Source organism: Danio rerio, chromosome 15 (assembly GCF_049306965.1).
Source record: "Danio rerio strain Tuebingen ecotype United States chromosome 15, GRCz12tu, whole genome shotgun sequence".
Classification (NCBI taxonomy): Eukaryota; Metazoa; Chordata; class Actinopteri; order Cypriniformes; family Danionidae; genus Danio; species Danio rerio.
The window spans coordinates 39,920,769-39,935,199 of NC_133190.1; the positions used below are offsets into that span (position 1 = coordinate 39,920,769).

At 36.1% G+C, this 14,431-nt stretch overlaps 1 protein-coding gene across 2 annotated transcripts in view; it reads left to right on the top strand.

Moving 5' to 3' along the window:
• The window catches only part of aplp1 (amyloid beta (A4) precursor-like protein 1), a 124,787-nt gene extending 110,586 nt beyond the window's left edge, over window positions 1–14,201 (top strand). For both annotated transcript variants that reach the window (XM_001342885.10, XM_073923957.1), the window contains 11 exons: window positions 497–624; window positions 709–783; window positions 3,538–3,696; window positions 4,019–4,147; window positions 4,416–4,515; window positions 4,597–4,764; window positions 6,272–6,295; window positions 6,378–6,445; window positions 7,422–7,487; window positions 9,171–9,314; window positions 10,770–14,201. In XM_001342885.10, coding sequence (XP_001342921.4) covers window positions 497–624; window positions 709–783; window positions 3,538–3,696; window positions 4,019–4,147; window positions 4,416–4,515; window positions 4,597–4,764; window positions 6,272–6,295; window positions 6,378–6,445; window positions 7,422–7,487; window positions 9,171–9,314; window positions 10,770–10,868 — 1,160 coding nt within the window. In that variant the 3' untranslated portion in view covers window positions 10,869–14,201. The remainder of the gene's footprint in view (window positions 1–496; window positions 625–708; window positions 784–3,537; window positions 3,697–4,018; window positions 4,148–4,415; window positions 4,516–4,596; window positions 4,765–6,271; window positions 6,296–6,377; window positions 6,446–7,421; window positions 7,488–9,170; window positions 9,315–10,769) is intronic.
• Window positions 14,202–14,431: the final 230 nt, after the last annotated feature.

Below are 14,431 nucleotides of genomic sequence, written 5' to 3' on the forward strand. Positions count from 1 at the left end.
ATGCAATAAAGACCACAACTTCCATGATGCCACATTAATGACATTATCAAACTACGCCTTTGTTTGTTGTGAATACGCTCCCTCTAGTGGCGATATTTACATACTTCTTCAAGTGTTTACCTCCTAAATGTATAATGTCTACTCATATTTTTATATATGTCTATGTAATGTCTATATCATATTTGTTCCAAGGACTCAATCATCAAACTGTTGACAATTTTATATTGAGATGATGTCACATGACACATTTAAATCTGTCCAAATATTAATGGAAATTAATCCAAATTACATTTTACACATTTGCTTTGCTTTTACAATAAATTCTGTGCTTTAAGAAGTACCAAATCCTGAAGGGACTGTTTAAAGTAAGCACACTGCTTGTATCGATACTGCTTTAGTCTCACTAAGCCCTAGTGATCCTTCTTTGCCTCTTTGATTGAATAATTGATTGAATAATTACTGATTTGTGTTAAATGAACTCTTTTTCTGTCATTAGTGCCCACTCCTCGTCCTACAGATGGAGTGGACGTTTACTTCGAGATGCCAGGGGATGACAGCGAACATGCCAACTTTCTCCGTGCCAAGATGGACCTGGAAGAACGACGAATGAAACGCATCAATGAGGTGACGGAGGCGGAGCTTATTTTTTGTTGTATGCATATGAGATGTCAGTGTTTAAGAGGCTTTCATGATTTTATTTGTGTTTAGATCATGAAGGAGTGGGCAGAGGCAGACAACCAGTCCAAGAACCTGCCTAAATCTGATCGCCAGGCACTTAATGAGGTACAGAAATTAATTAATTTACCCACAAAGGAAAATTCTGTTATCATTTACTCCTTTACTTTACTTGTAACAAACTTTTATGAGTTTTTTTTTTTATCTTTTGTTGGTAGATAAAGAATATATTTTGAAGAATGCAATCAAATAGTATCACTTTCTTTTCCCTACTGTGGAATAGTTAGAATAGCTATTAGTTTCCAACATTCTTCAAAATAGCTCCCTTTATTGTTCAACAGAAAAAAATAAACTGATAAAAGTCTAAAATCACTTGAGAATATCTAAGTAGTGAGTATTTTTTTCAACTGTATTTAAATATCCCTTAACCGGTGTGATGATAATAATTGTAATATTTTATGCAGTACAGATGCATTAAATTAGTAGACGGTGACAGGAAAAACATTTATAACATTACAAAACATTTCTGTTTCAGATAAATGCTGTTATCTTGTAGCTGCAATGAAGGTCCCACCAATTCAAATGTGTAAATAACCAGAAATGACTAATAAATCACAAAAATTCAGCTTTGCATCATAGAAATAAATAGCATTTTAAATATATTCAAATATAAATGTGTCATTTTTACAGTCTAAAAATGTCAAACTGGGTAAAATATGGACAAACACAAACATTTGGTTATAATTGGTCCTATTAGTAAAATTTCAAGAGGATCACATGCTTATGATTGACCACAGCTGGTACTGGATTAGCTAACGCAGATTCACCAATCAGACAATTCCTAAGTCACTGTAAATAGTTAGAGTTTCATACCTCAGTTATCTTCGCCTTGACAATTCCCCTCACTCCTCCCTTTGTCACGACTGGGTATCACAAAAACAAGGGAAAGATCCAAGTGTAGCAAAAAGATCCAAAAAATGACAAGGGGACAGGCAAGGTAACAAAACTGACGAAAACGTGTAGTGCAAAAACTAAAGCACAAGAGTCAATCAAACGAAAACTAAACAGGAATCTAAAAACATAGGGAACAAACAAACAAACCAAACACGATGAACCGACCCACAAATAAAGCAGGACAGAACATTGCAAATCCAAAGGCAAACTAAACACAACAACAGGGTTTATGAAGAAAGAACTAATTAGACAATGAGGAACAGCTGGAAACAAGGAGTGATCGCATGACTACGATACAAAACACAAAAACCAAAGCAAGAGCTGGTGCTCTTAACGACCACCAGAGAGCACTGAAGCAGCTGTGACACCCTTTTCCTAGATAGGGCAGCATGGTGGCAGCATAGTGGTTAGCACTGTTGCCTTACAGCAAGAATGTTACTAGTTCAAGTCCTTCCCAGGACAGTCAATGTTTCTGTGTGGAGATTACATGTTCTCTTGCGCTCACGGGGGTTTCCCCCAAGACATGCGACATGAGTGAATTGACTAAAGCAAAATTGGCACCATAGATGAGCTTTTAGTCAGTAGTATATCTCTCCAATCCCTAATTTATCTTTAGCCATAAAAAGCAGGGGAGTTCTCTAGGCCTACCTGAGCTCAAACTCCCCCCTAGCCCTGCAAACAGGAGGTGGCCCCGGGCTCGAGGATCTTCTGAGCTCAGGGCTCTCTCCCGGGAAAGCATGCCAAACATGCTTTATAATCAATCATCAGCTAAGTGTGAACTCTTAAAATTTAATTAAAATAATTAACCAAGGAGTTGGGTTAGTCCCCATTTAACCCAAAATTGGGTTGAAATAATCTTGCATCGTGAATCAAATAATAAATTGCAATTGTTCTGCTTTTTATTAAATTAAAACACAGCAACTTTTCTTACCAAACCCAAACATACAGCACTATAAAAGTGAAAAGGTCTACAGATTTTGTTACAATCCCTGTAGTTTGTTTTCTTTCTGCTTGAACCAAAACAATCCTAATTTAGTTTCTCATGACTATCTTATGACTGACCCTTATAATTAAAACGACTGCATCTTATCTACTTGAACAGTCTGATTTCAGAGTAAAATGATTTGCACATGATGTACATAAAGGTTACAGCAACAATAGAACATACTGATAGATTTACTGAAGATGAAATTGATCTTTATCCTTCACATCCTGCCAAAAACTCTTCTTTGAAACAATGGAAACTAAAGAAACAGCCACATTTAAAGGGATAAAATACCCCCCTAAAATTCTAATTAACAAACTCAACCTGGCTCAAGTGGTTCAAAATCTGCATGTTTCTTTCTTCTTTTGAAGGCATTATTTTGTGATTAACAAGTGTTTTCCATTTATTTATGGTTGTGAATTGCATTATGGGAACTTGATTTCAGCTTTGTCGACTTTTGATGTTGAAAACTCAACTCTACACCAAAAAAAAAATTACTTTTATTGACATTTTAGATGTTTGAAATGATATAATGTAATAATATATGGAGAAAATAACAGAAATAGATTTTTGAACTGTCATATACAACACCAACCCAGACAATATATCACGTTAAACTATTAAAAATGTTAATAAAAGTCACCTTTTCAAACTTTTCAAAGTTCAAAAGTTGTTGGAAGAAAGATTAAGGTCCCATGCTGCAATTTTAAAGCATAAATAAATGGGGAAAAATTTAATAAAAACATGAAAAACAAAATACAGAAAACTGCATTTATGGATATTATATATGCTGGAATATATTAAATATCCTGTTTCACTAAGAATGCATCACAAAACAAAAGTGAAATGGGTAGCAAATGCTGGCTCTTGTGTTTGTATAGTCATCACTTTGACTTTTTCCCAAATTTGTTCAATATTTCCAGCACTTCCAGTCAGTCCTGCAGACTCTGGAGGAGCAGGTGGCCGGTGAGAGGCAGAGGCTGGTGGAAACACACCTGGCCCGAGTGGTGGCCACCCTGAATAACAACCGCAGACTGGCTCTGGAGAGCTACCTGAGCGCTGTGCAGAGTGACCCACCACAGGTGCAGCTCTTCATTATAAACATAGTACACTATTTCCACATCAAAAAAAGAAATGTAGTTCAGTAATACTAGCAACGGGAGCAGTAATACAGGACAATTCTGACACAGAACAAGAAAAGAGTAGGGTATTTCAGAGGACGATTGTTAAGATTAGTTAATATGAAGCAGTAATAAACAGTAATTCTTCAGCATTTAGCAATTTTAGCTGATGTTAATCTAAACATTTATGAATATATAATTAAAACCAAAGGTATCTCTTTATAATTGTGAATGCAATGTAAACTAAAATCAACTTTCTGCTTTCTGACACATGAACACGCAGCCGGACCGTGTGCTTCAGGCTCTGAAGCGTTATATGGCCGCAGAGCAGAAGGACAGACGACACACTCTTCGTCATTACCAGCACATCGAGTCTGCAGACCCTCAGAAAGCAGAGCAGATGAAGTTCCAGGTTTGAGACGAATATCTAGGCACTCTATTTTAACGATCTAGGCACAAAGTCTAAAGCGCATGATTTATAATAATTCATTAGGCTTGATTTTGAACCAATGAGATTTTAGTGTGGGAGGAGCTACCAAGCACAGCATGACAGGAATACAGTAGAAACAAAGATATCTATATAAGATATATCTACTTAACTCATATTTAAAAAGATAAATTTTAGTAGATCTTGCCAAATAACAAACAAAAATATCTAAAGTAATGTTGTGTGTTTGCAGGTGTACACACATCTGCATGTGATTGAAGAGAGGATGAACCAAAGTCTGGCTCTGCTCTACAAAGTCCCCGGCCTGGCTGAAAAACTCCACGACGAAATCCGTAAGATGGCTTTTTGTCTTATTTTCCCACAAATCTAACTATTCTCAAATAATCATTCACTCACTCTGTGTGTCTGCGCAGAGGAGTTAGTGAGAACAGAGAGAGGAGACATCAGCGAACTCATGACCACTTCCTTCTCTGAGACGAGAACCACCGAAGAGCTGCTTCCTGCTGAGAGCGAAGAAGAGCGAGACGATGAGGAGGAAGAGGACAGAGCTTTCCAGAACAGACCATATCCACCACGCATCGGTACAACACACACACACACACACACACACACACACACACACAAACACACAAACACAAACACACACACACACACACACACACACAGACCTCAGCATGTACTGTGTAAGCACAAACTGTAATAAATGCTGGGTTCCACTTAAAGATGCAGTATGTAATTATCACCACTAGAGGGATGCCGTAAATATGGCATCATGGTTCTTAATTGTATTAATAATTTTGCCAACATACTTTAAGTAAATAGTTTGAACAAGCAGCAAAAATACAAATATGCAGTTGAAGTCAGAATTTTTAGCCCCCCTGAATTATTAGCGCCCCCGTTTATTCTTTTCCCCAATTTCTGTTTAATGGAGGGAAGATTGTTTCAACACATTTCTAAGCATAATAGTTTTAATAACTTATCTCTAATAACTGATTTATTTTATCTTTGCCATGATTACAGCACATAATATTTTACTAGATATTTTTAAGACACTTCTATACAGCTTAAAGTGACATTTAAAGGCTTAACTAGGTTAATTAGGTTAACTAGGCAGGTTAGGGTAATTAAACAAGTTATTGTATAACAATGGTTTGTTCTGTAGGTTATCGAAATAAAATTACCTTAAAGAGGCTAATCATTTTGTCCCAAAAAATGTTTTGTTTTAATTAAAAACTGCTTTTATTCTAGCCGAAATAAAATAAATAAGACTTTCTCCAGAAAACAAATATTATCAGACATACTGTGAAAATTTCCTCGCTCTGTTTAACATCATTTGAGAAATTTTTTAAAAAAGAAAAAAAAAATCAAAGTGGGGCTAATAATTCTGACTTCAACGATTTCCTTTTAAATATGGACAATATATATTGATGCATGTTTAAAAAACTGATTTAATAAACAGTTATAGTAAGCAAAATAAGAGTGTGGTCAACTAACATACTTAGGATAAGAAAAATATTGCAAAATATCGGTTAAATTTAATACACTGTAAAAATGCAGGGTTCTACACAATTCAATTCATGTTTCACCAACACAATTTAATTAAGATAACTTTGAGCATAAAACAATGAAGTTTTCCCCCAGTTAAACTCAAGAATTGCGTTATTTCATCAAACTTTAAATTAAAAAGTATTTTGAACAAGCAGCAAAAAAAAAAAAAAAAAGCATTTCCTTTTAAATTTGGACAGTATATATTGGTGCAAACAGTATGGTAAGCAAAATAAGAGTGTAATCAGCTAACATACTTAGAGAAATATTGCAAAAATTCAGTTTAATTTAATACACTATAAAAAATGCAGGCTTCCACGCAATTCATTCAAGTTACCCCAACACAATTCAATTAAGTTAACTCAACAAATTTAAGTGGATTGAACATAAAACAATTAAGTTGTCCGAAAAAGAAAAAACCTCAAGAATCATGTTGTTTCAGTTTCTTTTAAAACAAGTAGCTTAGCATTTTAGCATTCTGTTAATTATGTTGTATTATGTTAATTATCCTTCATCCTTTGTCTTAATTTTTCCCCATTGTAGATCCCCAGCCTGTTGATAAGAAAGGTAATTATAAATCTCTTTCGTTCTGTGACATATTTCATGTGTGAATGCGATGTTGAACAACTGTACTGGTGTTTGTCCACAGTTTCTTCAGTAGACGAGTATGACTACACCACCTCTGAGAGAGGACCCACTTATGAATATGAGGAGAAGGTTTGGACAAAATCTGCTCTTAGACACAATATCACATTTGCATTTGCAACAGAACAAAAACTGTACTTGTCAATTTTTTTTCTATTTTCTAATTATGTCACCTACTCTATTGCATGTCAAATATGGCCGTATGAAGTTTTGTGCAAAAATAAATATTATGCGATTTAAATAATGCAAAAATAGGAAACCCTTTACAATAAGGTTTCTTTAGTTAATGTATTTAAAAGCACTAACTTATTATGAACAATACTTAAAGTTAAACATTTACTAATGCATTAATATCCAAATTCCTGCTTGTTATTATTAATTATAATTATAAATAATTATAAACATGAACCAACAATGAACAACTTTATTTTCATTAACTAACATGAACAGATACTGTAATTAATGTATTGTTCATCGTTTGTTTATGTTAATAAATGCAAACCAATACAACCTTATTGTAGTGTTACCCAAAAAATGGATTGAGGATCTACTTAATTTTGTAATTAATAGATAAACAAATAACTAAATAAAGTAATATGACTAAATAAAAATTAAGAAATTGTATTAATTTATGATGTTGTAAATAAACGATACGGTTAAAATCATTGGATTAAATAATAAAGTAATCTCACACAGTGTGAATTTTTTATATATTTAATATTTTGGTGAATGTAGGTAAAGCAAACAAAATACACCCTACGTACAGTATACCGTATGTGCATTCTGGTGGAAAGTTACAGCAGAAGACACCATGGGATTTACAGTATGCAGTCTTGCACAGCTACCACTAGATGTCACCATTTGTAATTGAAATGAGTTTGATTAAATAAATACATCACATACATAACAGAATAGCTGATTTAGGATAACTAAATTACTGCCTTATGTTAATTTGAAGAACTTTTAAAAACTATTCATTACTTTTTAATACCACGCACTTGGCTATCATTTTAAAAGTTTCCTCATTTTGTGTTTGTGTGTTCTTCAGATCAACACTTCAGTAGAGCTGAAGCAGGTGGTCTACAAGTCTCCAGGAATCCAGAGAGATGAGCTGGTGTGTATCTAAAACCTTTCATTACACAACTTTTCTGTTTTGTGAAATCTTAATGACTAATTAAAATTACTGTTCCCTTCTTTCTCTGTCTTTTAAGTACCAGTTTTATGCTAATAATGCTTATTATTGTTTGTTACCAGTTGTAGTACTTATTCTTCACTTAGAAACTATCTTTGCTTGTTTTTAGTATTTATTAGTAATTGTTTAGGAATTTGTGTCAATTTTAAAAGATTTGTTTTATAGTTTTTAAATTAGTTACTAGTCAGTGCTGGAATAAGCCGTAGGTTATCTACTGATTAGGTAGCATTTATGTAAATTCTAATAAATAAGTACTAATACCTAAAAAAAACTTGGTTCTAATTTGTATAAAACAAGTACTTATAGCATTAAAATAGATTGTATATTAGGGTTAAAGGTCCTGTGAAGTGCTTTGAAATATGCACTTTAATTCAGTGTTTGATACAGGGGCGCCCCCAAGGGGTGGCTATGGCCATCCTTATGACCACTCCAATATGAGTTTCCTGTTGATATTATTAATTTAAATGTACAATTCACAACATTTTAATAAATAAATAAATATATAGCAGCCTCTAAATTATTGTGGATGGATTGGTGCCACTGACATAGCTGATTCACTCGCCCACCCCGATCGTCGTTGACGGCACGCATACACCTTCAATAGACAGCAATGGCAATTTAATATTTACCTTAAGGTACAGTAATAGAAGAATCTGTATTAGCAATTTTGTGGCTCAAAAAGGAATGTGTATAAATGATATGTACGGGTCTGTATAGTAAGTGTGTGTGCATATAGTAATGCCTTTTGCTCAGTTTGTTCATTTGTTTGTTTTATTAATTCATTAACCTTCATTAATTTTAGACTTATTATATCGAATGCTGTACAATAAAAGTATGTGAAAAATAACTGAAAACCTATTTATAAACATGAAAAGTGTTTTTAAGCTAAATATAGATTTTTATTTGGTTTGCACATGTACTTGCTGAATTATTTCAAGGAATAAACTGCAATATTTCAAGACTTATTATTCAAAATGAATTAAAACCATTATTATTCTATTAACCAAAAACAAAAATATAACATTACATTTTTTTGTGTGTCGCCCCAAGATTTGGTATGTCCTCTTCTGAAAGAAAATAACATTTTCCGAAAGCAACACTGGTTTGACACAATCTCAACTGAAACAAGGAGATTGGGGGGGGGGGGGGGGGGGGGGGGGCAGGGGGGGGCAAGGAATAGTTCCTCCCCTTTTAAAAAAAATGACAGCCAATAGTGTTTTGCTTTGTCACAGCTCTCTCAGTGAGAGTGGTTGAGCTCAAACGCATCAAATTAGAAGTGTCTTGAAGGGGGTGGGACATGTCAGATACTAGATTTGATTGGTTAGAGGATTTAATGAGAAAACCTGAAAAAATGTTGAATAGTGGAAGCGACAAACAGCAGGGTTTTGATGTTAATATCTTCTAAATGCTAATTTTGTCACTGTTTTGCATCACACTAGCTTATAGATATCCTTAAGACTAACATCTGAAAAACATTATTTTAATTTCACGGCACCTTTGAATATTAAAAACTGGTTGCATTATTAAAGTTATGGCTTCAGGTGCTAATTTGATTCCAGTATGTTACAGTGAAAGTAATTTCCTCATTTTTATCTTCCATCACAGCAGCCAGACGTTTTGGAGACGTTTAACCGTGGGGCAATGGTGGGGCTGCTGGTAGTGGCGGTGGCCATCGCGATGGTGATGGTAATCAGCTTGTTGCTAGTTCGCCGTAAGCCATACGGGACCATCAGCCACGGCATAGTAGAGGTGAGAGAGTTACTAAAGGGCTTGTTTACCGGTAAACACTGTCAAACCCTCATGGCAGGTCATACAAACCACAAACAACAGCTAAAAAAACCATAATGTTAAGCCTAGTTTTATACATCATGACCCATTTAATAGCTACATTTGGCTATCACTTTTCCACAGAACTAGGAAATAACCACCAACCACCAGTGAATGCACCAGAAAGCACTAGCTTAAACTGGAGTGTAAAGTCCACATAGAGGGTTTGTAAGAACATTAAGCTAAATTGAAGGCAAATATATTTACAGCACAGTAGTCATGTGTAAGGTGTAATTTAACGTCATACGCTATAATACATCATACGTCATAACACTACTTGACACTTGTAAACAAATCGCTCCATTGGGCTTGCAGCTCTCAGCACCGCCCAAACTCGTCACTGCTACCAAGCTGACCAATCATAGAGCTTGCGATAAGCGTCGATGCGACAAGTAGTTACATTTTTTGATAGGTGTGCATCAACATCGGTGTCAACCACAGCGAGGGGTCTGGGATTGCGCAAAGGCTGTGCCGAAGCACATGCATACACTTGATGCAGAAATATAAATCAGCCTTAAGTGTATCATGAATGGATCTGTCATTTTTTGGGTCCCCTTAAAACATTTCTGTTGTGTTCTGTCCTATTTGCATGTGTTGGGAGAAAATGCAGCCGTTTTCTTAATTTGTTTGCATTCCGAAAACTTTTGCAGCACGTTTAGTTAACTTGTTTGCATTGTGAGGATTTGCAACATGTAAGCTGTCAAACTTATGAAGCTCTTTTCTGAAGTTGCTGGTGTTTTTTGTAATTGCATGGGTTTTCTTAGCTTTCTCGGCCACCGTATTTTGTACATGTTTTTTGATGTAATGGTTTATGCTGGGTAGTAATGTGCATTTCTATGCACTTCATTTAGACAACTGATATTCTCACTATTAAATTTTTTTGAACCCTTCAGATAATCAAAGAGATGTATCTCAAATTTTATCCAAGTATCCATTAGGATTAAGTATCCATCCGTGGATAAAACGTATTTATTCTGTTTGTAATGTATAAACCTCCATTTCAGAAAAATAATGTATAAACCTCCATTTCAGAAAATTAATACTTAAGACTTGCTTTTGATCCAGGGTTGCATATTTCAATGCTGTCACCGCAATTCATAATGTTTTCATTTAGTGGCTAATTCATATGAAATCGTATGATCTCATTTGTACAGTTCAGTATGATTTGCTCATCCTCCAATGATGGTTGGGTTTAGGGGTAGGGTTAAGTGTCAAGCCTCTTCTTAAAAATTTTACATTTTCATACAACTGAACTTGTATGTGTTTGTAAGCCACTAAACTGACAAAACATAAAATAGTTGTTTTCTCGTAACATCAGACTGTATATTTGCATAAACACAGTCTAATCTTGTTCAATTTTGTAATGTTTTCCCATAGGTGGACCCAATGCTGACCCCTGAGGAAAGACAGCTCAACAAGATGCAGAATCACGGCTACGAAAACCCCACTTACAAATTCTTTGAGCAAATGAACTGAGGATGTCACACTCTCCCTTCTCGCCTCCCAGTTTTTCGATTGGGGTTTTCCACAACAACCCCCTCTCCCTCGTACTCTTCTGTATGTCTATCTGACCGATGTCCAAAAATGTACAACAAACCCGGCACGTAAATAGGGAGTTTGTAGTAAAACGTTTGCATACTACTCTCTTATCAAGGAGAGCCAGTAATAAGAGAATCCCCAACAAGAGCATCTGAAATTCCCCGTTTTTTGCATCATTTCATAAGGATGTGACGTTTTAAAAAAAGCGCCACATTCTTTCCGGATGTGTTTTTAAGGAAGCTCGACATTGAGTGCTTCCTTCTGTCATTTCTATTTTCAAAAAGCAGAGTTTATTTCATGGTGAAACTGTGAGATGGGTGAAATAATATATTTTTGAGTTCCAGGGAGACGGTCATTGTAGAATAAGCCGCTATAGAGTCCTTCTGTTTTAATAATAAGGCGAAAAAAAATCCAACAAGGTTTGTATTCACGTATAAGTCAACCGTCGAACATTCTGGTAGATTATTAGTCTCAATCACAGCCGTAAGAACTCGAGTCAGTGTTTTAAATGTACCACGAATGTTCATCGATCAACGCTACCCGGATATTTTTCTGGTATCGCTTCTTTAAAAAGTCAATTCTTAAGTAATCCGAAGTCCATACGCGTAAAGAAAAGCATGCAAAATTTGGTGTATGATGCTATAACGTACTTGTGTTGGTCCTGTTTCTTGCTTTTTGATAAAAACAACAAAAAAATATGAAAATATCACAGTGCAACGATGACGTGTAAATAACTAACGAATAGACGTTTCTATCATTAATTTGTATCGACGCAACGTGTGGACGTAAAAGATGACCTTGTGCTGCTCACACAGAGAACGAAACATTTCCTATCATGGCTGAATGAAAACGGACTGTTGTAAAAACCAGCACAAGAAAAATGACACAGTTAACTCCTGACTGAATGTATCTTCGGTAGACATAGGCTTCATTCACGTTCCTCCTAACACGTGGTTAGTTAGCTTAGCTAATCCCTCCGTTTTCATACAGTAGTTGATTTACCTGTTGAGGGTTTGTGTTGCGTAAACAAATATTTTAAAGGTGGAAAACAACTTTGACTGACAAGGTGTGATTGCGAAATTGCTTTCCCTCAGTCCTGAAAATCAAGATTGCTTTTCTTTTGATTGTCAGTCTAATGCATTTCTGTTTTAGGTCTCAGTTTTTTAGCGTGCGTTGCTCTGACATGAATAACATTTGACACAATTTACTGGTAGTCAGTTGTAGACAGAACACGTCTTGCTCGAATCATTTCATTAGTAGAACGGACAGGTTTTTAAGGAAAATGTGGGATTATACAATGTTAATACATGACATATCAGCAGAAGTGAAACCAAAATGTTTTCAGTTTCTTCAGTCCACTGTTATACAGTACGTATAAACCAAACCAAACTCTGTCCTCAGAAATCTTAATGTAATCTAAGATTATATTTATTTGACTTCTATTTTCTTCTGAGTCAAGACGGATCAAACCGTATGACATTACCATTCGTATTCGTCTTCCTTTGTTTGTTCTGGAACCTACATTTTGAACAGGAACTGAAACCAAACCACAAAAATGCTAAGTTAGACACACCTAAATAGCATATACCACAAAATCAGAAGCATGTCGAGGTGTAATATTTATTTTTAAGGCATCATTAGGCACAAAATGATCAATAAATATATTGTTGTGAGGTGTATATGCAACCCAGGCTCATTCTGAAAAGGTAGTCTTGCTGACGTTTCTGGAGACTGCAAATTATGTAGCCGGTGTTACGTATAGCTGCATTTCATTTTTTAAGCGAACGCTACGAGGCGGTGTGATGGCGATCTTTTTCGTGCTTACCTGCTGACCGCTTACCTCTGTGTGGAGGGCTTTCCCGCCGCAACCAGTTTGTACGGTTAGCTCGTCGTGTACGTCGGCGGACTTGAGACGCAGAAAGAAGCTGACCATGACGACGACGACCGGGTTTGGGTCCGGAGAAGAGCGGTTTCAGAAATCAGGTACGACAAAAATATAATCCAAAAAAATTAAGTCATCAATTTCATAACAGGGTGAGGATGTGGTAAAATCCAAAAGCGTGGCAAAAAAATAAAAATCAGACGAGGGCTTTTCTTTTTCTGGACAGCTTTTGTAAATTGTTTGTTGGGTTTAGGGAAGCAAGCGGGCGGGTGTGTCAATCGGTAAAACTGGTTGGGTTTAGGGAAGGAGGAGGGTGGGTCAGCCGATTGGCCGGTCGCCCAGTCAATCATTCAGTCAGTCAGACAGACAGATGGTCGTTCGATAGCGGCCTCTGGTGGGTTTACGAGAAAACAGCTCGGGCACGAACGGCACTCGGCGAGAGACATTTGAAATGCGAAGAAGCGCACACTGTGGCCTCTCGCGGATTCACATAAACAAAATCTGCAAAAACACGTAATATATACGTAATAAATCCCGGGATGTATTTCGCAGTTTCGCAGTTTCCAATTTAATCTCACATCCGTGGGACAACATTTTCAGAATGAGCCTGGGTTGTGTACACGAGTAATAATTGTGATCTGATGCTCTAATTTAAGATTCTTATATAAGATTTGGTACCAGCATCATCATGCAGATTTAGGACCATGTATTCAGTAGAGATCCATTTTAGGTTTGGCTGAGACGACTCCTCCCTCTTTATTCCTGAACCAATAGAAATGTAAACCAACTTACGGATGTTTTAACTGCTGCATTATTGCCTTTTTCAATGCTGTGTTTTTGGATGTAATTATATGTATTTTTTATTTAAGTCGATATTAATTGGAGTTTGGGGTCATAATATACGGTAGATTTTGACGGGTCTGACGCTTGATAACTAAACGAATTAACCGAGAGCACAACTGTATCCAGATTGACTCATTTGTGTCCGTTCATCATTCATTAATGGAGAATCAGTACAGCGAAGGTTAAGATGGAAACGCATTTAGTTTAGATCTAATGTGTTGAACATCATGTACAGCCCAAGTTTATCTGTCAGATTACTAGCATGTATTAAAGATACAGCTTGATAATTGGTTACTTTAAGAGTGAAGGTGTAGTTTGGTGCTTTAAGGAACTTGTCATTAAGCTATTGAAACCAATGTAATGATATAAGCTGATCTCGAATCACTCTGAAATCCACCAAAGACATGTTCTAGATATGATTGGCAAGCCAAATAATGTGTTGTATTTTTAATTGACATGTATTGTAAGAGCAAGCAACCTGTGAACTGATCTGGCTTGTTGTACTTGCATTAAAACGTCAATAAAATTATAAATGACCCACACAATTAGACTGTGTCTTTTTAATTGTAACGTCACAGATATCCGAGTTCGTCACGCTCAGCAACGCCAGGATTGATCTCCAGGATGAGGCATTGGCCACCACTGCACAAGCTATTCAGGCTCTGGTCGGCCAGGTTTTGCTGCTCACCTCTCAGGTCCAACAGCTGGTTTCTAGAGCAGCACAAGCAAAGCCTGCATCTGCCCTGGAGGTGTTTCCTGTGCCGGTGGCTGCTAG